This window comes from Nerophis ophidion, linkage group LG12 (assembly GCF_033978795.1).
Source record: "Nerophis ophidion isolate RoL-2023_Sa linkage group LG12, RoL_Noph_v1.0, whole genome shotgun sequence".
In the NCBI taxonomy this organism is placed as follows: Eukaryota; Metazoa; Chordata; class Actinopteri; order Syngnathiformes; family Syngnathidae; genus Nerophis; species Nerophis ophidion.
In genome coordinates, this window is record NC_084622.1 from 37334016 (window position 1) to 37358267 (window position 24252).

Consider the following 24252-nt stretch of genomic DNA (forward strand, 5'->3'; position numbering starts at 1 on the left):
CCGATTGTAGCTGAGATAGGCGCCAGCGCCCCCCGCGACCCCGAAAGGGAATAAGCGGTAGAAAATGGATGGATGGATGGAACAATTAATGTCCAACTAATTTGTTTTAGTACAAATCATGCATCAAATGGAACTCAAGTTAAAAATCTTTTTTTGTAATCGGATGCTCAAAATAAAATTCAAATAATATTGGGAATAAAAGTGTAATTAAAGTTTGTCAACAAATTGTCTACTCAGCCAGTCAAATCAAGTCCTGATCATTTTCTGCTTACCCACTTTTTCCCAACATTTTAGACCAAAATGGTTATGTTGATAACCGCCTGTGTCGGCGCGACTTAGCTTATCTGAGGGTCGTCGACTTGAACGGGTTTCCCATGTTCATGTCAATGAAAACCAAGCACTGATACTTTACTGTGTAAAAGTTTGACTTTAGTGGTTTTATTTGGTTTGCTTGGCGCATCAAAATATTATAAGGTTAACAACAGCAAGAGTAATGAGACTTTTTAGCTGCACTGCAATGCATTTAAAACAAGCAACGTTGATGTTCATGCAAGTTGGATTTTAGGATGGCATTCATTGAGAGAACTGGAAATATTTGTAATAATAATAATAATAATTGATTTTATGATTTTCAGGATTTTAGTGGTCAAATTTTGTGAAAGAAATGTGCACGTTAGCGTGAGTCATTTTTTTGAAAAATAATGAATGTTACAATATTTCTTCAAATGTGTACAAAAAGACAATATCATGTTATTGTAATGACAACAACAACCACAGAAGGTGGATAGCAAAAAAAAGGGGGCGTGTCCACCGCGTCGCCACGTTACACCTTGCGCCACTGCCGGAAGTTTGCGATCTGCAGACCGGCGAAGAAGACCTGGTAGCGGTGCTTCCACATGAGGAAGGCGCCCACAGCACAGACCAACGCCTGAACCGAGTTCAGCACAATCTGCAACAAGTGGTACAGCGTCAGCGTCTCGGTGACCTCCAGGCAGTCGCCCACTCCTTCGTAGGTGAAGGTGCGAGCGATCGGCTCGTGTGGCTCCAAAGTGCACAGGCAGTCCTCGGCGGCTGGCTGACAGCTGAAGCTGCTGGTCTGAGCGTGGTGATAGCCGGCGAAGGACGCCACCAGCACGGAAACGACCAGGCCGATGGCGCACAGGGCGAAGTACAGCAGCTGCAGACACAAAAGTGGTGCGTCACACATTAGCAAAGCCTGGAAGCTCGCCCCGTTTCTTCCCGAGGATTAGCAGAATCAGAAGAGGTTTTATTGGCATTGTTTGAGAACGGGTTCACAAATTTGGAATTTTACTTGGTGCAATCGTGCAACATATAACACAGAACAGAATAACGAGCTATTATGAGAGATGTTTCATCTAAATGGGAATATATGAACATCCCAGCAGTCAGCATGCTATTTACAGCAGATCTCGTACAGTAAGTGATGTTTTATTATGTTTGTTGGCTCTCATAAAGTCTGCAGTGAGCAGAAATCAGTGATGAAGAGAAAAAAGCAATGTGTGAGGAGGCGTGGCGTGCGGACCTGCAGCGAGGCGGGTGGTGCCACATCGCGACAGGTGCGTGGCTGGCTTACCTGGGCGCAGTTGTCTAATCACCTGTCACATTTCAAAAGGGCAGCAGCAGAGAAGGAGGGGGGAGGAGAGAACCCGAGCGGAAGCAAGAGCGAGACAGAGACAGAGACCCAAGCAGCAAGCTGAAAAGCAACCCGAATAGCGCGACCATCACCAGAGATGAGGAAGGCTGAAAACGCTCGGAGGAGCAAGACTTCCACACAAACGTCTTGATGCGTTTTTTTGAAATTGATGCGTCACGTATGCTTAAAATGATCAAAATACGTAAATATGAATTGATATTATAAATGTGCCTGTTACAACATAACATATATACTTACAGTGTGTATATAAAACCCTAATAAAGGTGTTTGGATGTGTTTAGGAGCTCTGTAGGCAGAATAGAGCAACTCCCATTGGCTCCATTCTAAGCTGATTTTAGATCTAATTTATTTTATATTTAAAATGCAAGAAAAAAAAAATCCATTCATGGTCATTGGAATGATTGTGAACGATAGGCAAAATAGAATAAAGTGCAGTTCCCCTTTAAGTGGAACTGACAAAGTTCCTGACAAAGTACACCATTATTTATTGTTTACATATTTTTTTTTTTGAATATACTGAGGGCCAGTAAAGTAATAATAACATCTAATAAAAATGCACACTCTTTGTGCACTATTGGCCTAATTGCTGCATCATCACTTTACGGACTCAGCCATCACTTTACTCAGCACAAAGATAAAACCAAAAAAAAAAAAAAAAAAATTTTATGATGTCATGTCACATCAAAGCGCTTACTAAGCATCCAATAAGTCAGTTATTTATTAGGTATTTCAGCTGAGCTGCGTTTCTCATGGCCTTTTTAAGTGTGTGCTTGCTTTTATAATGTTGGGGAAAACGGGGTCAGTTGTCACACGTGTTGGTCACATTCAATACATCTCACCATCAGAGGGCGCTGTGTCCGAAATAGGCTCCGAGCTCACCTACATAGTCGCCACTAGAGCAAGACTTGTGATGGGTTTGTTTGTCGCAATCTCAATTAAATTAAAGTATTTTATGTTTGGAACTTCCGGTGCGAAGCAGCGTCAATTTACTGAGTATAGACAGAAGGCACAACAACAAAAATATAAATACACACACACACACACACATTAGGCAATGTGGCGCTGATACCTTAAAATAAATATTCAATAAATCTGTTGAATAGCAACATTTTCAAGAACTTGAGTCCTTGAATCCTTAAACTTTGACACAATAAAGGTCTATAGATAAAATAACAGTATTACAATATAAATACCATGAATCATACTTAATATATACTTCATTTAATGAGATGGGAATGAGAAGGATACACACCTTACTTAGACAAACGTTATTGATCCACAAGGGAAATTGTTCAACACAGTAGCTCAGTTTCAAAGGATGGAAATCAATCAATGTTTACTTATAAAGCCCTAAATCACTAGTGTCTCAAAGGGCTGCACAAACCACTACGACATCCTCGGTAGGCCCACATAAGGGCAAGGAAAACTCACACCCAGTGGGACGTCGGTGACAATGATGACTATGAGAACCTTGGAGAGGAGGAAAGCAATGGATGTCGAGCGGGTCTAACATGATACTGTGAAAGTTCAATCCATAATGGATCCAACACAGTCGCGAGAGTCCAGTCCAAAGCGGATCCAACACAGCAGCGAGAGTCCCGTTCATAGCGGAGCCAGCAGGAAACCATCCCAAGCGGAGGCGGATCAGCAGCGCAGAGATGTCCCCAGCCGATACACAGGCAAGCAGTACATGGCCACCGGATCGGACCGGACCGGACCCCCTCCACAAGGGAGAGTGGGACATAGAAGAAAAAGAAAAGAAACGGCAGATCAACTGGTCTAAAAAGGGAGTCTATTTAAAGGCTAGAGTATACAAATGAGTTTTAAGGTGAGACTTAAATGCTTCTACTGAGGTGGCATCTCGAACTGTTACCGGGAGGGCATTCCAGAGTACTGGAGCCCGAACGGAAAACGCTCTATAGCCCGCAGACTTTTTTTGGGCTTTGGGAATCACTAATAAGCCGCAGTCCTTTGAACGCAGATTTCTTGCCGGGACATATGGTACAATACAATCGGCAAGATAGGATGGAGCTAGACCGTGTAGTATTTTATACGTAAGTAGTAAAACCTTAAAGTCACATCTTAAGTGCACAGGAAGCCAGTGCAGGTGAGCCAGTACAGGCATAATGTGATCAAACTTTCTTGTTCTTGTCAAAAGTCTAGCAGCCGCATTTTGTACCAACTGTAATCTTTTAATGCGTTACAGTAATCGAGACGAGACGTAACAAACGCATGGATAATGATCTCAGCGTCTTTAGTGGACAGAATGGAGCGAATTTTAGCGATATTACGGAGATGAAAGAAGGCCGTTTTAGTAACGCTTTTAATGTGTGCCTCAAAGGAGAGAGTTGGGTCGAAGATAATACCCAGATTCTTTACCGTGTCGCCTTGTTTAATTGTTTGGTTGTCAAATGTTAGAGTTGTATTATTAAATAGAGTTCGGTGTCTAGCAGGACCGATAATCAGCATTTCCGTTTTTGGTATGGATGGAAAGGATAATGCAGGTATTAAGTAGACTAAACATTTACCATAGTAGCAATATAATATGGGAGTAACAGTTACATTTTTTTTTTCTCTCTGGCACTCATCGAGGGTGGACGCTACCCTTTCCCCTCCCTTATCTCTCCTGCTTGCTTCTTTGTTTTGTCTTGTCTTAACTTTCTTGTTGCCTCTTTTTGCACTGCTCTCCAAATCTAAACATTGGAACTATTTAACTGGCCTCAACAAAATTGACAAGATCTTGGGTTTGGGGGAACCTGCTGTCGTGACGGAGCGGTTGTTGCTGGACACACCACGGACTCTTGGGAGAAGAAGGAGGGCCGCGTGCCTGGCGACCCTTTTCTGTCGAGGACATGAAGATATCCACCTATTCGGAATTATGACAACAGGACATCTGCTGATTGGAGTAAGTGTTGCTCTGGTTTGTCGACAATTTGGAAGTTGCTGGCAGTCTTCAAAGTACCCCAAAGCTGCCACAAATGATTGGAGGATGCGGGAAGAACTGTGGATTACATCGGACTGTGTACCCCGCAGTTTTGAGGACCAGTCATAGACAATTTAGAGGGAAAAGCAAATCTTATTTTCACCCGCATAAAAAAACATTCTAACATGAATTGTTTCCCTGGCTTCGAGACTCTCCCGAAAAACAGCGCAGTGAAGACACAACAAACTCCCTTCTTGTCTTTCATGGACACACACCTGTTGTTGTTGACTTTGGACTAGCGACTGCAATACATCAAGGCCGCGGAACAGACACACACACACACAAAAATATACGCCACACATACACACCCCATCCCCCCCAACCCAACGCCCTCGACGCAAATCCCATAGGGGTGATGAATGGATGGTCAGCGCCTGAGAGCTGCGGCCTACCACCATGACCTTGAACTATTGCTAGATATCTCGAGATGTATGTTGTAATATGTATATGTGCTTTGCTACGGAGGTTTTTTCCCACTCCAGACTGGGCCCCCTTAGGAGCCCAGTCTGGAGTGTATTTTTTTACTCATCCTTCCCCACCTTTTTCCATCTTTTACGGGTCGCCTTATGGCAACCCATCAGCATTTTTGTTCTGTAACCTTGTACACTGTTTGTTTGTGTAATCTTGAACAGGTTTGTGCTGAAACCAAAGTTTCGTTGGACTTGTGCAATGACAATAAAGACCTATCCTATCCTTATGATATATAATATATAATTATAGATACAGTCTGGTGTGTCGTGGGAGATTATCTAATTTCACATATTTTATATATTTTATGCAAACCAGTAATTATAATCTGCATATTGGGTGTCAGTGCTGTCTAGAGCTCGGCAGAATAACCGTATAATACTCTTCCATATCAGTAGGTGGCAGACGGTAGCTAATTGCTTTGTAAATGTCATATCGAATGCTTAAACCAAAAATAAACAAAAGGGGAGTGCCCCTAAAGAAGGCATTGAAGTTTAGGGATGGCTATGGAAAACGAAACTAAAACTCAACTGGCTAAAAAGAAAACAAAAACAGAATGCTGGACGACAGCAAAGACTTACAGGGTGTGGAGCAGACGGTGTCCACAAAGTACGCCCTTACATGACATGACAATCAACAATTTCCCCACAAAAAAGGATAGCGTCCGCGCGACTGAAATAGTCTTGATTGCAAAAACAAAGCAGGTGCAGGGAATAGCGCTCAAAGGAAGACATGAAACTGCTACAGGAAAATACCAACAAAACGGGTAAAGCCACCAAAATAGGAGCGCAAGACACAAACTAAAACATAATTTTAGTTTGTGTACGGTGCAATAGTAGATTGCACAGTACAGTACATATTCCGTACAATCTACTACTAAATGGTTACACCCGAATAAGTTTTTCAACTCGTTTAAGTCGGGATACACGTTAATCAATTCATGGTAAAACTACACACAGTTAAACACCCAAAAACTCCAAAAAAGTCACGGTGTTGGTTTGTTATGGTTTAAATTCATATCCAACATTTGAAACAATGACATTTTACTGTCAATATCAATTACCAAGTTTACATTTTTAAAGTTTTCTGCCGGTGGTGTGCCTCCGCATTTTTTCAATGAACATAAATGTGCCTTGGCTCCAAAAATGTTGAAAAACCCTGATGTATACAGTATATAATATATACTGATATATTTTATTAATATATTATATTATATTTGTATATATCCATCCATCCATTTTCTACCGCTTATTCCCTTTCGGGGTCGCGGGGGGCGCTGGCGCCTATCTCAGCTACAATCGGGCGGAAGGCAGGGTACACCCTGGACAAGTCGCCATCTCATCGCAGGGCGTATGTATGTATATATATATATATATATATATATATATATATATTAGGGCTGCGAATCTTTGGGTGTCCCACGATTTGATTCAATATCGATTCTTGGGGTCGCGATTCGATTATACATCGATTTTTTCGATTCAACGCGATCCTCGATTCAAAAACGATATTTCTCTGATTCAAAACGATTCTGTATTCATTCAATACATAGGATTTCTGTAGGATTTACCCCAGTCTGCTGACATGCTAGCACAGTAGTAGATTTTTTTTAAAAGCTTTTATAATTGTAAAGGACAATGTTTTATCAACTGATTGCAATAATAATAGTAAATTAGTTTTAACTATTAAACGAAACAAAAATATGACTTATTTTATCTTTGTGAAAACATTGGACACAGTGTGTTGTCAAGCTTATGAGATGCAATGCAAGTGTAAGCCACTGTGACACTATTGTTCTTTTTTTTAATTTTTATAAATGTCTAATGATAATGTCAATGAGGGATTTTTAATCACTGCTATGCTGAAATTATAACTAATATTGATACTGTTGTTGATAATGTTCATTTTTGTTTCACTACTCTTGGTTTGTTCTGTGTCGTGTTTGTGTCTCCTCTCAATTGCTCTGTTATTGCAGTTCTGAGTATTGCTGGGTCAGGTTTGGTTTTGGAATTGGATTGCATTGTTATGGTATTGCTGTGTAGTGGTTTGTTGGATTGATTAAAAAAAAAAAAAAATCGATATTTGTAAAAATGAGAATCGATTCTGAATCGCACAACGTGAGAATGGCGATTTGTATTCAAATAGATTTTTTCCCACACCCCTAATATATATATATATATATATATATATATATATATATATATATATATATATATATATATATATATATATATGCTGTGGTGTATTAATCATCGTTAAAGGACTTAAAAACGTTGTTAAATATTTGCAAATTTTTTGCAAAGGAGTTTTGTAGCGTACAACACTTTGAACTTTCTCTGCTTTTATTATTAAACTTTTCCTTGTTTCTAGCTTTCTAGTATTTATTTTTTTGTAATCTTGCTTTGCACGGTGCATGTCCAGCCTGAATCCCAAATGTAAAGAATGTCTGTGGGGGATGTTCACCGCTTATGACACGCATGTTGTCTTCAGATCAAGACTGAATGATTCACATTTTATAAAAAAAATATACGCCACACATACACACCCCATCCCCCCAACCCAACGCCCTCGACGCAAATCCCATTGGGGTGATGAATGGATGATCAGCGCCTGAGAGCTGCGGCCTACCACCATGACCTTGAACTACCTTCCCTCTGTTGCTAGATATCTCGAGATGTATGTTGTAATATGTATATGTGCTTTGCTACGGAGGTTTTTTCCCACTCCAGACTGGGCCCCCTTAGGAGCCCAGTCTGGAGTGTATTTTTTTACTCATCCTTCCCCACCTTTTTCCATCTTTTACAGGTCGCCTTATGGCAACCCATCAGCATTTTTGTTCTGTAACCTTGTACACTGTTTGTTTGTGTAATCTTGAACAGGTTTGTGCTGAAACCAAAGTTTCGTTGGACTTGTGCAATGACAATAAAGACCTATCCTATCCTTATGATATATAATATATAATTATAGATACAGTCTGGTGTGTCGTGGGAGATTATCTAATTTCACATATTTTATATATTTTATGTAAACCAGTAATTATAATCTGCATATTGGGTGTCAGTGCTGTCTAGAGCTCGGCAGAGTAACCGTATAATACTCTTCCATATCAGTAGGTGGCAGACGGTAGCTAATTGCTTTGTAAATGTCATATCGAATGCTTAAACCAAAAATAAACAAAAGGGGAGTGCCTCTAAAGAAGGCATTGAAGTTTAGGGATGGCTATGGAAAACGAAACTAAAACTCAACTGGCTAAAAAGAAAACAAAAACAGAATGCTGGACGACAGCAGAGACTTACAGCGTGTGGAGCAGACGGTGTCCACAAAGTACGCCCTTACATGACATGACAATCAACAATTTCCCCACAAAAAAGGATAGCGTCCGCGCGACTGAAATAGTCTTGATTGCAAAAACAAAGCAGGTGCAGGGAATAGCGCTCAAAGGAAGACATGAAACTGCTACAGGAAAATACCAACAAAACGGGTAAAGCCACCAAAATAGGAGCGCAAGACACAAACTAAAACATAATTTTAGTTTGTGTACGGTGCAATAGTAGATTGCACAGTACAGTACATATTCCGTACAATCTACTACTAAATGGTTACACCCGAATAGGTTTTTCAACTCGTTTAAGTCGGGATACACGTTAATCAATTCATGGTAAAACTACACACAGTTAAACACCAAAAAACTCCAAAAAAGTCACGGTGTTGGTTTGTTATGGTTTAAATTCATATCCAACATTTGATTCACATTTTATCAACTAGACTTCAACAGACATAATTTACCACATTCTGCACATACAAGTTTATATATGATCAAAGATGACATCATAAACCCGACTTGTGATACATTATAGTATTAAAACTTGTAATTATTACAAGTTTTTTAGTCTTGTGATTAACCCAAACAAATGAACAAGTTTGTTACAAAGTACCCACAATGCCCCAGGGCACAGGTACCCCTTTTTTGATCGTGTTTTGAACCAAAGCCAGTATGTTTTTATTTTTTTGCAATTTCACAAGAGTAATAAAACTTAAGTTTCATCTTAATCCAGCGCTTGCATAACGCCGTCTCTCATTCAGTGGCCTCCCCTCGGTTACATCCTGCTTATTGAATCATGCAAGTGATGAGCGCTGCTTGTTTCCAAATGGCGTTTATGCTAATTTTGGAACAGCTGTGAAATGTGAAGCATGGCTGGGTGATAAAAGGGGCTGCGACCAACGCAAACACATCAACAACCGCTTCATTGACTGAGTAGGAAGGGACAAGAAGTAGTCTGCTCGCATCGCTGCATCCTCTTCCTGTATTTTCCACAGTCTCAGTTTTTTCTTTCTTAAATAAAACTATACATTTCGGAAAGATTCGTTTCGAGTAACACGCTATTCTATTCAACACCAATCTTACCTTGGAGGCTACAGTATTGCCATGATCCCTCATGACAGTTTTGGCTTTGTTCGCTATTTTCATATGTTTAGTACCACAACTTCTGCTACAATCCGCTACACCTCCTTGATACCGAAGTACATGTCAAACTACTTCCTTAATGTAAATGACCGCCATAACCACAACACCAGGGGGAGCTCCACAAACCACGTTAAACCCAGATTTCGATCTAACAAAGGTCTTAACTCATTCTCTTTCTCTGCCACATCAATGTGGAATGCACTCCCAACAGGTATAAAAGTAAGTGCATCTCTATATTCCTTCAAAACCGCTCTAAAACAACACCTCCAGGCAACTTCAACACTTTACTAATACCCTCCTCCATTCACATCCCATCTCCCCGGATTATAAACAACTCAAATGTACTTCTAATGTATATACTTGTTCTTATGCTATGTGAACTCACTATGTTCTCTGCTGGCTGTACATATCCTACTAAATAAGACCTACACTGTTTCAATGTCCACATTTCTCTGTTGATGCAATTGTTGATGACTGAAGTTCTGATATCAACCAAAGCTCCTCATCCCACCCCCCGGATTGTAAATAATGTAAATAATTCAATGTACATACTATGATGATTAACCTGTGTGATGCCTGTATTATGTTGATATTTGTACCATGAATTGATTAACGTGGACCCCGACATAAACAAGTTGAAAAACTTATTCGGGTGTTACCATTTAGTGGTCAATTGTACGGAATATGTACTGTACTGTGCAATCTACTAATAAAAGTATCAATCAATCAATCAATCACTTGTAAGTGCACTGTATTTTCCCCCTATTTGAACAGACTTCTTGCCTGCACATCGCCTTCCTTGCTCTGCATCCTGTTGTCCATGGCAGGACAACTATTCCTCTCTTGAAAACCAGCATACTTTGCAGTGGAATTTTGTGTTTTTCATAACCAGCCGTTGTCAAACTGACACAATAAATAAGACAAACCAACGTCCACTGCAGAGGACACTAGCACTCAGGGGGATGTTGCTTTGTGTGTACTAGGCTTGTACGGTATACCACCATACTAATGATTCATATTCTGTACTATACCGCCTCTAAAAAGTACCAGTTTTTTTTTTCAACGGGCATGATGGAGCGTCGTCTTCAGGTCATGTCATTGCTGGTTTACGAGCAGAGGAGCATGTTCGGCAACGCACAATCACAGAGTGCTTACAAGCAGACACAGTGTGTAGACAGAAAAGGGAGAACGGACGCATTTTGGCCTTAAAACTATCAATAAAGGTGAAGTTATAACACTGAAACACTCTCAGGAAGAGGTGCTTTAAGACATGGATGGCTAGCTAGCGGCTAAAGTCCAGCCGCAGTTGGCAGTGTTTTAGCTACTTCTAAATCACTAATCCTCGTCTCCACGGCGACAAATAAAATACGTTTCTTATAAGTATCATCCCTGCAGGACGAGGAATAGCTAAACATGCTTCACTACACACCGTTGCTCACCGGCGTCAAAATGTAAACAAACGCTATTGGTGGATCTACACCTGACATCCACTGGGGCGGCATAGCTCGGTTGGTAGAGTGGCCGTGCCAGTAACTTGAGGGTTGCAGGTTCGATTCCCGTTTGTGCCATCCTAGTCACTGCCGTTGTGTCCTTGGGCAAGACACTTTACCCACCTGCTCCCAGTGCCACCCACACTGGTTTGAATGTAACTTAGATATTGGGTTTCACTATGTAAAGCGCTTTGAGTCACTTGAGAAAAGCGCTATATAAATATAATTCATTTCACTTCACTTCACTGTAATGATACCAAGTACAGGAGCTACTCAGATACTACTATGATTACATTGATATTTTTTAGTATCACGAAATCTTTTTTGGTTTTAAAAAAATGTATACCATGTTTATAAACTCAGGCAATTTGTCCCCGGACACATGAGGACTTTGAATATGACCAATGTATGATCCTGTAACGACTTGGTATCGGATCGATACCCAAATTTGTGGTATCATCCAAAACTAAATTAAAGTATCCAAACAACCGAAGAATAAATGATTATTCCATTTTAACAGAAATGTAGAAAGAACATGTTAAAAGAGAAAGTAAGCAGATATTAACATTAAATGAACAAGTAGATGAATAATTAATTTTCTACCACTTGTCCTTAATACTTTTGACAAAATAATAGAATGATAAATGACACAATATGTTACTGCATGCTTCAGCAGTTAAATTAGGAGCCTTTCTTTGCTTACTTACTACTAAAAGACAAGTTGTCTTGTATGTTCACTATTTCATTTAAAGACAAAATTTCAATAACAGATGTTTAATGTAGCCAATAATGCAATTTTTTGTGTGTTCCCCTTTATTTAGAAAAGTATCGAAAAGTAGCAAATTGTATCAAACTACATTTTGGTACAGGTACCAGTAATATTGGTTCACTAGTGTGTACACTTTTTTTTCTTTGCACTTTGCAATTGGATATTTTATACAGCAACACTCGAGGTCACAAGTGTGGAACCTAAGGCGCAGGGGCCAGATGTGGCCCGCCACATCATTTTAAAGCCTGGTCTTTTCTTACTAAATATATTCAACTTTCCATTATGACAGCAAAAAAATGTATGTACTACAAGCAAATTCATATCTTTTGAACTTGATCTACATTCCAAACTCTTTTGATGCAAGCAAAATAAGTACTTAAATATCTGGTTGGCTCATGATCTTAAAGCAAATTATCCATTAAATTGTGCACTGTAATAATTTATTTTTACGGTAAACAAAAACCCTTGTAGCTCAGTAGACAAAATGTTACTGTAAATAAAATAAAAACCTCTGGTATCATTTTTTCCATTTACAGTAACACACCATGAAAAACAACAACCGTAGTGTCACACCACGGCGAGAGATGTCTTGTCTTGGTTTTTTCTGTCTTGTGAATTGCATGTTTTAGTTTGAAAAGTAACTCTCCTCACGTTTTAGGTCACTTGCCCTTCCTTTTGTGTCATCAGTCTGACGCCATCCCTGATTACTGATTGTTTCCACCTGTTTCCCAATACCCTCATGTGTCTTATAAGCCCACGCCTCCCTTTGTTCTGTGCCAGATTGTCTCGTTTGTTCGTGCTCTCTAGCGTCCTGTCCAAGCCTTGCCTCGTCTGTTGTTTGAATATCTTGATCCTGAATTCCCTTGTTGATATTTTGAGTTTTCTTTTTCTCCTCCTCAACAGAGTGATTTTGGTGATTTAATTTTGCAGCCGAAGTGGTGAGTTTTCAGTTTTTTCTTACAGTTCTTCCTTTTCCTAAATTTTTGGAGTGACACCTTTGGTTAACCTTTTTTAGATAAGATACGGTGTGGATGTTTTATAGCCATTGTTTCTCCCTCCTTTTGGAGTGTTTTTTGTTTATGATAAATTTCATAGATTATTGTGGAGAGGCGGAGCCGACGGGCCCGACAGTGGGATAGGACCAATTGTGGTCCTACCCAAGATGGCGGCCAGGAGGCGGAGTATCCAGCGGAACGGAGAGGCAGGGGCGCGCCTGTAACGCCGCTGCAGCGATCAGAACCAGGTGCGTAATTCACACACCTGCTCTCAATCTGTGCATCTCCTCCTGCTGTATAAAAAGGGGAGAAGGAGGAGCAATCGGGGCAGAAGAAGTAGGAGAACCACCAAACGAACGATACGAAGACGGAGTCACCGGCGACCGAAAGGCCCGCCGAGTCGAGCCGGAGAGGAGGAAGCGCTGGAAATCGGCGCGACCAACTGGGACACAAACTGGTTTATTGAAAGAATAAACGAGAGTCAAACCTGCTCCGAGATGTCTTTCATCGATGGTCCATGCAACCCGCACGATGGCGGTCTGAAGCCGTTCACAATTTTATCCTGCGCCAAGTGTAATTCGTCATTGTTTTTGTTTTTCCTCCTTTCGGAGTGATTTTCGGTTGTTCCTTTTTATGGAACCTTTTTTCGCCGACTAGTCAGGTTATAGCCTGTGTTGATTTGCCCGGACTCTGGAGGTGAAAAGAAAATTTCAAAACAAAAGCCTGCCGGATTGTTCCCGACTCTGGATCTGTGTCCCATTTTTGACCAAGCGTGACACATATATTTTTACAGTAAAAACTCTGGTACTATTTTTCCATTTGTATGCTTTAAAAAGAAACGTCCCACATTTTACGATGAAATGTTTGCAACCGAGCAGTCAGGTTTTTTTACATTATAATATATATATATATATATATATCGTCGGGACCCAGGAAAGACCGCTCGCCTGTATCGGTTGGGGACATCTCTACGCTGCTGATCCGCTTGAGATGGTTTCCTGTGGACGGGACTCTCGCTGCTGTCTTGGAGCCACTATGGATTGAACTTTCACAGTATCATGTTAGACCCGCTCGACATCCATTGCTTTCGGTCCCCTAGAGGGGGGGGGTTGCCCACATCTGAGGTCCTCTCCAAGGTTTCTCATAGTCAGCATTGTCACTGGCGTCCCACTGGATGTGAATTCTCCCTGCCCACTGGGTGTGAGTTTTCCTTGCCCTTTTGTGGGTTCTTCCGAGGATGTTGTAGTCGTAATGATTTGTGCAGTCCTTTGAGACATTTGTGATTTGGGGCTATATAAATAAACATTGATTGATTGATTGATTGATATATATATTCCACTCCACCCCGGTATTGAGCAATGTATAACTGATAAACCACAGAAACCTTGACTATATATATATATATATATATATATACATGTATTTTATTTATTTATTAAAAATTTTTTTTTTACAGTAGAAAAAATATACAATTTATAAATAATTGCGTAGTAATATCATGAGGCAGTTTATATTCATATGTTATTCACTTTTACAGTTTCCCTTTGAGTGCCATGTGGCCCTCAATGAAAACGAGTTTGACACCCGTACTTTAGGTTAAGAGCCATTGATTTCCGACCCGTTATTGTGTTCATGGTCTTGAGTAAACTGGAGCCTATCCTGGCGGACTTTGGACAAGAGGCTGGGTTTATACTGTACAGTACATACAGTGTCCTTCCTTTTTCACATGACAGTAAATGACGTCATTACGTTATCTCTGGGTTGTGGTCAAAATGCTGTGGAAAACATGCAGTTCATGCAACATAGAATACGCAGGACACACCAACTTCTCTGGGCGTCATAAGTGCGAGCCAGACAACGGAGCCTATTTTGTTCGAGAGGTTTTGCTTAATGGCCTCCATGTTTCTCAACCATGCATCCATCCATTTCCTACCGCTTTACCCCCTTTCGGAGTCGACCAATTTTTCTCAAATATTTAAGACATGTCGTCCACAGTTGCATCCAAAACCGTCAGGTACGAAATCGCATTCAGGTCTATATAGGAATATAGGAATAAACATTTATTGGTGAGTCTTGAATTTTCAAGTCAATCTGTGTTAATGTGGAACCTCTTAAACAAGGATGGCAGCAATATAAGGAAATGAGCACACAGAACTAAATCATGCATATTTACTGCTTTTTTGTATGTTTTATGGGGTTTGATGCCCCCTACTCTGGGAATGTGAGAGAAAGAACTGTGTAATTGCATCCGACAGACAGACATATAGATTGATCAATAAACTTTATTAATCCCCTAAAACAGGAAATTAATTTGCCTTGGCAGAAAACACACACACATACAGTACATACATACATATGTATATATATATATATATATATGTCTTGATTGGATTATCCAGAGAATAGTGCTCGATACCGTGGTTGAGCGCAATATGTAGTAGGTGTGGGAAAAATCACAAGACTACTTCATCTCTACAGAACTGTTTCATGAGGGGTTCCCTCAATCATCAGGATCTCCTGATGATTGAGGGATCTCCTGATGATTGAGGGAACCCCTCATGAAACAGTTCTGTAGAGATGAAGTAGTCTTGTGATTTTTCCCACACCTACATATATATATATATATATATATATATATATATATATATATAATATATAGCGATTTTTTCGATTCGATTCGATACTCGATTCAAAACGATATTTTACCGATTCAAAACGATTCCGTATTCATTCAATACATAGGATTTCAGCAGGATCTACTCCAGTCTGCTGACATGCAAGCAGAGTAGTAGATTTAAAAAAAAAAAAAAGCTTTTATAATTGTAAAGGACAATGTTTTATCAACTGATTGCAATAATGTACATTTGTTTTAACTATTAAACGAACAAGAAATATGACTTATTTTATTTTTGTGAAAACATTGGACACAGTGTGTTGTCAAGCTTATGAGATGCGATGCAAGTGTAAGCCACTGTGACACTATTGTTCTTTTTTATTATTTTCATAAATGTGTAATGTTAATGTCAATGAGGGATTTTTAATCACTGCTATGCTGAAATTATAACTAATATTGATACTGTTGTTGATAATATTCACTTTTGTTTCACTACTTTTGGTTTGTTCTGTGTCGTGTTTGTGTCTTCTTTCAATTGCTCTGTTTATTGCAGTTCTGAGTGTTGCTGGGTCAGGTTTGGTTTTGGAAGTGGATTGCATTGTTTTTGTATTGCTGTGTAGTGGTTTGTTGGATTGATAAAAAATAAATTAATAAATAAATAAATCAATAATTTTTTTAACAATGAGAATCGATTCTGAATCGCACAACGTATTCGATTTGATTCGTATTCGAATCGACTTTTCCCCGACACCCCTAATATATATATATATATATATATATATATACACACATAATTATGACTTTTTAAAATGTCTGTAGTTTGATCAATAAATAGTCAATTTATGATGCTTCTGCTTCTGGAGGCTAAAAAATAAGAAAGGCCAAGTCCAGGTACGTGTATCTCCACTGCCCACACACTCTGGTAAGAGTCCTTACACAACACACTTCGGTTACACTGTCAGGCCGAACCCTAAATACAAGGACTGATGTTGGTAGAAAAAAAAAAAAAAAACAATGTACAAACAACAATATAGTGAAAATTGTTGTTTGTAGGAAATGTGTTTTGTTCTTAAAAAAAAAAAAAAGTATTTTTTTGATACATTTTAGCACTTGAGTTATTATTAAGTCCAGCTGAGTATTGAAGTACAACTGTTAAGTTGAGCTAAAGAAGGGGGATGTAGAGCATTCAAGTAATGCTCACTTGGTAGTTATTGGACCTTTGCAGCCACCGTATTTGTTATTGTGTACTGCGCATGCGCAAGCCGGCTCTTTTCGCTCTAGCGTGCGACTGAGAGCTGTACCAGTGAGTTGTAAAGAAACAGAGTTCACTCTATAAAGTATTACCCTCCGTCTGGTCATTCAACATATACACATATAAACACACATCATTTTGACTTTGTAAAATGTCTGTAGTTTGATAAACAAATAGTCAGTTTATGATGTTTCTGGAGGCTAAAAAAATAACAAAGGCAATGCTTGTCCCACTGTATGCAGTACATACAATCTGGGTTATTAGGGACCAATGTCCCTTTGGGACAGAGGACCCTATTGAATTTTTAGCGTTTTATTATTATTATTATTATTCTTTGTTATTATACAAAACTGTTTCTAACTCACCGTAGGACTGTCATACACACATGAAACCAAAACCTCAATGTAGGTCTCACTGAGATCTATATTTCATACACTGACCACCCCCAACTAAAATCAACAGGAAGTTTGCTATTCCCACTTCAATACAACAAGAGCATTCCATTCACATTGCATTAGAGTCTCAATATGGCGGCACCAAGGCGTCCTTATAAAATGCCCAAGCCACTTCACAACTATTATTACTTTGAGACTGATGTATAACACGTGTATACAACTTTTTTTCTGTGTAATAATCCATCCATCCATCTTCTACGGCTTATCCGGGCTTGGGTTGTGGGGGCAGCAGCCAAAGCGGTCCCGTCCATCACTGCTTGCAGCTTTAATTAATCATTATTAAGATGTGACTTTAAGGTTTTACTACTTACGTATAAAATACTACACGGCCTAGCTCCATCCTATCTTGCCGATTGTATTGTACCATATGTCCCGGCAAGAAATCTGCATTCAAAGGACTCCGGCTTATTAGTGATTCCCAAAGCCCAAAAAAAGTCTGCGGGCTATAGAGCGTTTTCCGTTGGGGCTCCAGTACTCTGGAATGCCCTCCCGGTAACAGTTCGAGATGCTACCTCAGTAGAAGCATTTAAGTCTCACCTTAAAACTCATTTGTATACTCTAGCCTTTAAATAGACTCCCTTTTTAGACCAGTTGATCTGCCGTTTCTTTTCTTTTTCTTCTATGTCCCACTCTCCTTTGTGGAGGGAGTCCGGTCCGATCCGGTGGCCATGTACTGCTCGCCTGTGTATCGGCTGGGGACATCTCTGCGCTGCTGATCCGCCTCCGCTTGGGATGGTTTCCTGCTGGCTCCGCTGTGAACGGGACTCTCGCTGCTGTGTTGGATCCGCTTTGGACTGGACTCTCGCGACTGTGTTGGATCCATTATGGGTTGAACTTTCACAGTATCATGTTAGACCCGCTCGACATCCATTGCTTTCCTCCTCTCCAAGGTTCTCATAGTCATCATTGTCACCGACGTCCCACTGGGTCATTATTGTCACCGATGTCCCACTGGGTGTGAGTTTTCCTTGCCCTTATGTGGGCCTACCGAGGATGTCGTGGTGGTTTGTGCAGCCCTTTGAGACACTAGTGATTTAGGGCTATATAAGTAAACATTGATTGATTGATTGATTATTATTACGTTTATTGCTTTTTTAATGGTGCAAAGTGTGAATGTTTGTTGCATGTAAAAAAAAAATTAAAAATCATGACCAAAAATATTTTTGGGATAACAAGTTTATTAATATGTTTCCTCCCTTCCAAAAAAAAACAACAAATTAATCCCTACCTCTCTGCATATATCTGTTCACTTCCTGTGTTTGAATGTTACCAATAGAATAGAGAATTGTGTAACAACAAGTAAATTGATTACGCAGTGATGATCCTTCAGACAATGTGTGTGTTGGACACTGTAAGGACGTGTTAGTCATGGCCTACTTTTTGCGTTATTCCTACATAATCATGAATGGAAACCTTCATTTAACTCACCTTATGAAAGTGACAAGTGCACAAAGGAGCTAAATGATGCGATGCAGACCAGGGCCAATCAACGTGGAATTGAGCGCACATGTTGTCCAAGCCCCAGTGTGAATACTCAAATCATGTTAAAATAAGCCATGTGCCTGAGATCCCGTCCTTTGTACAGTCCGAAAAGACAAATATGAGCAAGACGGCAAAGAATAATTTCACCAACAATGCGACAGGTGCTTCTTGCTGGAGTGTAAAATGTATTCTATTCTACTAATTTTGATTGAAAGGTGCGATTTAGTATTTCACATTTTACACACGTCTTTTTAACGTTTAACATAATTTTTTTTTTTTACCATTTTACTTTTCCCACAGAGACAATAAGGACCGTCTTTGAAAGATGTTATTTAACCAGAAAAAACAGCAAGTCACTCACTTTAACCACTTCGTAATGATGCTGTAAAGACGGGATATAAAAGTTGGGGGACACGTGCTCAAAAAGCATCATGGGGATTAATGTTTCAATCAATCAATCAATGTTTACTTATATAGCCCTAAATCACTAGTGTCTCAAAGGGCTGCACAAACCACTACGACATCCTCGGTAGGCCCACATAAGGGCAAGGAAAACTCACACCCAGTGGGACATTGGTGACAATAATGACCCAGTGGGACGTCGGTGACAATGATGACTATGAGAACCTTAGAGAGGAGGAAAGCAATGGATGTCGAGCGGGTCTAACATGATACTGTGAAAGTTCAATCCATAATGGATCCAACACAGTCGCGAGAGTCCAGTCCAAAGCGGATCCAACACAGCAGCGAGAGTCCCGTTCACAGCGGAGCCAGCAGGAAACCATCCCAAGCGGAGGCGGATCAGCAGCGCAGAGATGTCCCCAGCCGATACACAGGCAAGCAGTACATGGCCACCGGATCGGACCGGACCCCTGTTTGGACTTGTTCCCTGTAAATCTGTCTGACCGAACTCTCTCATAACTAAAGTGACTTGGGTGGATTATGTAAACGCACTACACCGGTATGTTTTAGCACTTTCATGGCGAGTTTACTGACAGATAGAACGTGACACTACTTTATATTAGAAATGAAACAGCAGAGGATGAATGTTCCATAACAAGAAGATAGAGAAAAAGAAGAAGCTTACTGACTACGGCGTTGCCACAGACCACCAAGGCAAATTTTTCAGGACTTATGCAGATTCCAAATACAGATCAGCAGGTACCAGAAGGTAAGAAAAGTTGCTTTTGCATAATATTGCAAAACAACATGCCAGATAATGTTTTACCTTGTACACACACCATTATAATATTCGTATGTTGAAGCACAGTACAATCCATCAAGCGGTGTGGCTTCATAACGTTCCAAAGTCATTTTAAAACATTTTGATAGATTTTTGAGCGCCATGTGTAATGTACTATATTTTCAATGGAACATATAACATTATGGTGTTGTTTACTTGAGTCATATTGCAATCTACATGTATCTCATATGTGTAAATACTATCTACTGGTCACACTTAACAAATAAAATAACTTTGAGGTCGGTAAGCACAGCCAAAATTATTCCGTACATTAGGCGCACCGGGTTATAAGACGCATTGTCGAGTTTTGAGAAATCGAAAGGAAATGCGCCTTTTAGTCCTAAAACTACGGTACTTAAAATGTAGCCTAAATCACGTGCTGAACCCAGGCCACATCGCTATAGTGTTGCCTCATTGCATTTGCGCATCACATTCGATCTGTACATTGATCAAACGAAAACGTTTCCTGTTGGTTTATGCATATTCGCCATATGACGGCGAGCAATATGTGCGGAGTCGATAGCTTTGATTACTTCAGGAAAACCAGCTGTGGCTCCAATTTGTGCTGTAATTTCAGCCCGTTTAGCTGCAGTGTTAACAGTCAGGTCCTGTCCCCTTAGCAGAAAAACAGCCCTAAAGCATGATGTTTCCACCCGCATGCTTCACAGTAGGTGTGGTGTTCTTGGGATGCAACTCAGTATTCTTCTTCCTCCAAACACGACGAGTTGAGTTTATACCAAAAAGTTCTATTTTGGTTTCATCTGACCACATGACATTCTCCCAATCCTCTGCTGTATCATCCATGAATCCATTTTAGTATAAACTCAATTCGTCGTGTTTGGAGGATGAAGAAAACTGAGTTGCATCCCAAGAACACCACACCTACTGTGAAGCATGGGGGTGGAAACATCATGCTTTGGGGCTGTTTTTCTGCTAAGGGGACAGGACGATTGATCCGTGTTAAGGAAAGAATGAATGGGGCCATGTATCGTGAGATTTTAAGCCAAAACCTCCTTCCATCGGTGAGAGCTTTGAATGGTTTACCAAATACTTATTTACCACCATAATTTACAATTAAATTCTTTAAAATTCCTACAATGTGAATTCCTGGATTTTTTTTTCACATTCTGTCTCTCACAGTTGAAGTTTACCTATGATGAAAATTACAGACCTCTGTCATCATTTTAAGTGGGAGAACTTGCACAATCGGTGGCTGACTAAATACTTTTTTGCCCCACTGTATGTGTGTAGATAAAACAAGTATTTATGTTAAGTGCAGTTGTTGATGTTAAATAAAATGATTATTGGCAAAAGATCTTGTCAGTTTTATGTTGAGGCGGCGGGGGGTAATGTCGCTAGCTGCATTGCTGAATGTAACTGAAAAAGTAACTTGTAATCTATCTTAGTTACTTTTAAAATCAACTAATCAGTAAAGTAACTATGTTACTTTCTAATCAGTAGCCATTAATCAGATTAGTTTTTCAAGGTAACTGTGGCAACGCTGTTCACGGCACACGAGTGGTTGAAAAAGACCGAATTAGAGGACTCTCTTTAAGAAGGGGGACCGGAGGGTGTGTTCAAACTATCGTGGGATCACACTCCTCAGCCTTCCCGGTAAGGTTTATTCAGGTGTACTGGAGAGGAGGCTACGTCGGATAGTCGAACCTCGGATTCAGGAGGAACAGTGTGGTTTTCGTCCTGGTCGTGGAACTGTGGACCAGCTCTATACTCTCGGCAGGGTTCTTGAGGGTGCATGGGAGTTTGCCCAACCAGTCTACATGTGCTTTGTGGACTTGGAGAAGGCATTCGACCGTGTCCCTCGGGAAGTCCTGTGGGGAGTGCTCAGAGAGTATGGGGTATCGGACTGTCTTATTGTGGCGGTCCGTTCCCTGTACGATCAGTGCCAGAGCTTGGTCCGCATTGCCGGCAGTAAGTCGAACACATTTCCAGTGAGGGTTGGACTCCGCCAAGGCTGTCCTTTGTCACCGATTCTGTTCATAACTTTTATGGACAGAATTTCTAGGCGCAGTAAAGGCGTTGAGGGGTTCCGGTTTGGTAACCGCAAGATTAGGTCTCTGCTTTTTGCAGATGATGTGGTCCTGATGGCTTCATCTGACCGGGATCTTCAGCTCTCGCTGGATCGGTTCGCAGCCGAGTGTGAAGCGACCGGAATGAGAATCAGCACCTCCAAGTCCGAGTCCATGGTTCTCGCCCGGAAAAGGGTGGAGTGCCATCTCCGGGTTGGGGAGGAGACCCTGCCCCAAGTGGAGGAGTTCAAGTACCTAGGAGTCTTGTTCACGAGTGGGGGAAGAGTGGATCGTGAGATCGACAGGCGGATCGGTGCGGCGTCTTCAGTAATGCGGACGTTGTACCGATCCGTTGTGGTGAAGAAGGAGCTGAGCCGGAAGGCAAAGCTCTCAATTTACCGGTCGATCTACGTTCCCATCCTCACCTATGGTCATGAGCTTTGGGTCATGACCGAAAGGATAAGATCACAGGTACAAGCGGCCGAAATGAGTTTCCTCCGCCGTGTGGCGGGGCTCTCCCTTAGAGATAGGGTGAGAAGCTCTGCCATCCGGGAGGAACTCAAAGTAAAGCCGCTGCTCCTTCACATCGAGAGGAGCCAGATGAGGTGGTTCGGGCATCTGGTCAGGATGCCACCCGAACGCCTCCCTAGGGAGGTGTTTAGGGCACGTCCAACCGGTAGGAGGCCACGGGGAAGACCCAGGACACGTTGGGAAGACTATGTCCCCCGGCTGGCCTGGGAACGCCTCGGGATCCCCCGGGAAGAGCTAGACGAAGTGGCTGGGGAGAGGGAAGTCTGGGTTTCCCTGCTTAGGCTGTTGCCCCCCGCGACCCGACCTCGGATAAGCGGAAGATGATGGATGGATGGATGGATAGAGGACTTGCTAGATCGCTGCATGACGCTGACTTGCACAAAGACCCACCTTGACGATGAACTGCACAGACGAGCGCTCGTCCGGGTGATAGGTGACGCAGTACAGGATGAAGCCCACAATGGAAACCAAGCACAGCTGCAATAGCAAAGCAGAAACAGTTGGTCAATAATCACCATGTTGACAATAAAGGGGCATTACCCTAATGACTTTACTTCCTATTAAAACCGTTACCTTGTTTATTTGTCGGCGTTAGCTGTTGAAGCACCGGACATTGTTTTGCACGCATGTTGACAAGTGCCACTAATTGAACGCATGTTATCTGATTAGCGCTTACACAGGCACTCTGTCTTTCGCACTCACTGCAGTGGGAGTCTTGTGACTAACACGCTGCATCTTATTTTGTGGTTGTTCCCAGGTTCTTAAGCGCTCTCTGGAAAGATGACCTCAGTGTTTTTCTCTCGGATGTGTCTCGTGAGCAGCTAACTCGGGATGCTGGTGACCAGAGATGTTTTGCACTGCGGTAGCATCCAGCTGGGTTAAACCAGAAGATAGGACCAAAACAAGAACAGAGGCTGCTCTGTTCAACTAACTGTGACCTTTTCTCACATGAGCTTAATAGAATAGCCAACAGGAAACTTCATTAGGCACACCTGAACAATAAAAGGACTTCCAAATATTGCTCCATCTCAACCGAGTGTAAGAAGTTCTCTGATTGTATTAACATCATGATTTTGAAAGGCACACTTTTTAATCAATCAATCAATGTTTATTTATATAGCCCCAAATCACAAATGTCTCAAAGGACTGCACAAATCATTACGACTACAACATCCTCGGAAGAACCCACAAAAGGGCAAGGAAAAGTCACACCCAGTGGGCAGGGAGAATTCACATCCAGTGGGACCCCAGTGACAATGCTGACTATGAGAAACCTTGGAGAGGACCTCAGATGTGGGCAACCCCCCCCCCCCTCTAGGGGACCGAAAGCAATGGATGTGGAGCGGGTCTAACATGATACTGTGAAAGTTCAATCCATAGTGGCTCCAACACAGCCGCGAGAGTTCAGTTCAAGCGGATCCAAGACAGCAGCAAGAGTCCCGTCCACAGGAAACCATCTCAAGCGGAGGCGGATCAGCAGCGTAGAGATGTCCCCAACCGATACAGGCGAGCGGTCCATCCTGGGTCCCGACGAGCGGTCCATCCTGGGTCTCGACTCTGGACAGCCAGTACTTCATCCATGGTCATCGGACCGGACCCCCTCCACAAGGGAGGGGGGGACATAGGAGAAAGAAAAGAAGCGGCAGATCAACTGGTCTAAAAAGGAGGTCTATTTAAAGGCTAGAGTATACAGATTAGTTTTAAGGTGAGACTTAAATGCAGTCTAGGGGACCGAAAGCAATGGATGTGGAGCGGGTCTAACATGATACTGTGAAAGTTCAATCCATAGTGGCTCCAACACAG

General features: G+C 41.3%; 1 protein-coding gene and 1 long non-coding RNA gene across 2 annotated transcripts in view; one reads left to right on the plus strand and one right to left on the minus strand.

The window, feature by feature from the left end:
• Positions 1–407: 407 nt before the first annotated feature.
• sspn (sarcospan (Kras oncogene-associated gene)) overlaps positions 408–24252 on the minus strand; it is a 33452-nt gene continuing 9607 nt past the window's right edge. Inside the window, exons 2-3 of the mRNA XM_061917521.1 lie at positions 22840–22926; positions 408–1177 (exon numbers count right to left, since the gene is read on the minus strand). Coding sequence (XP_061773505.1) covers positions 824–1177; positions 22840–22926 — 441 coding nt within the window. The 3' untranslated portion in view covers positions 408–823. The remainder of the gene's footprint in view (positions 1178–22839; positions 22927–24252) is intronic.
• On the plus strand, positions 11232–13335 carry LOC133563406 (uncharacterized). Its single transcript, XR_009809039.1, has 2 exons — positions 11232–12788; positions 12946–13335. It is a non-coding gene; the product is annotated as an uncharacterized LOC133563406 (long non-coding RNA).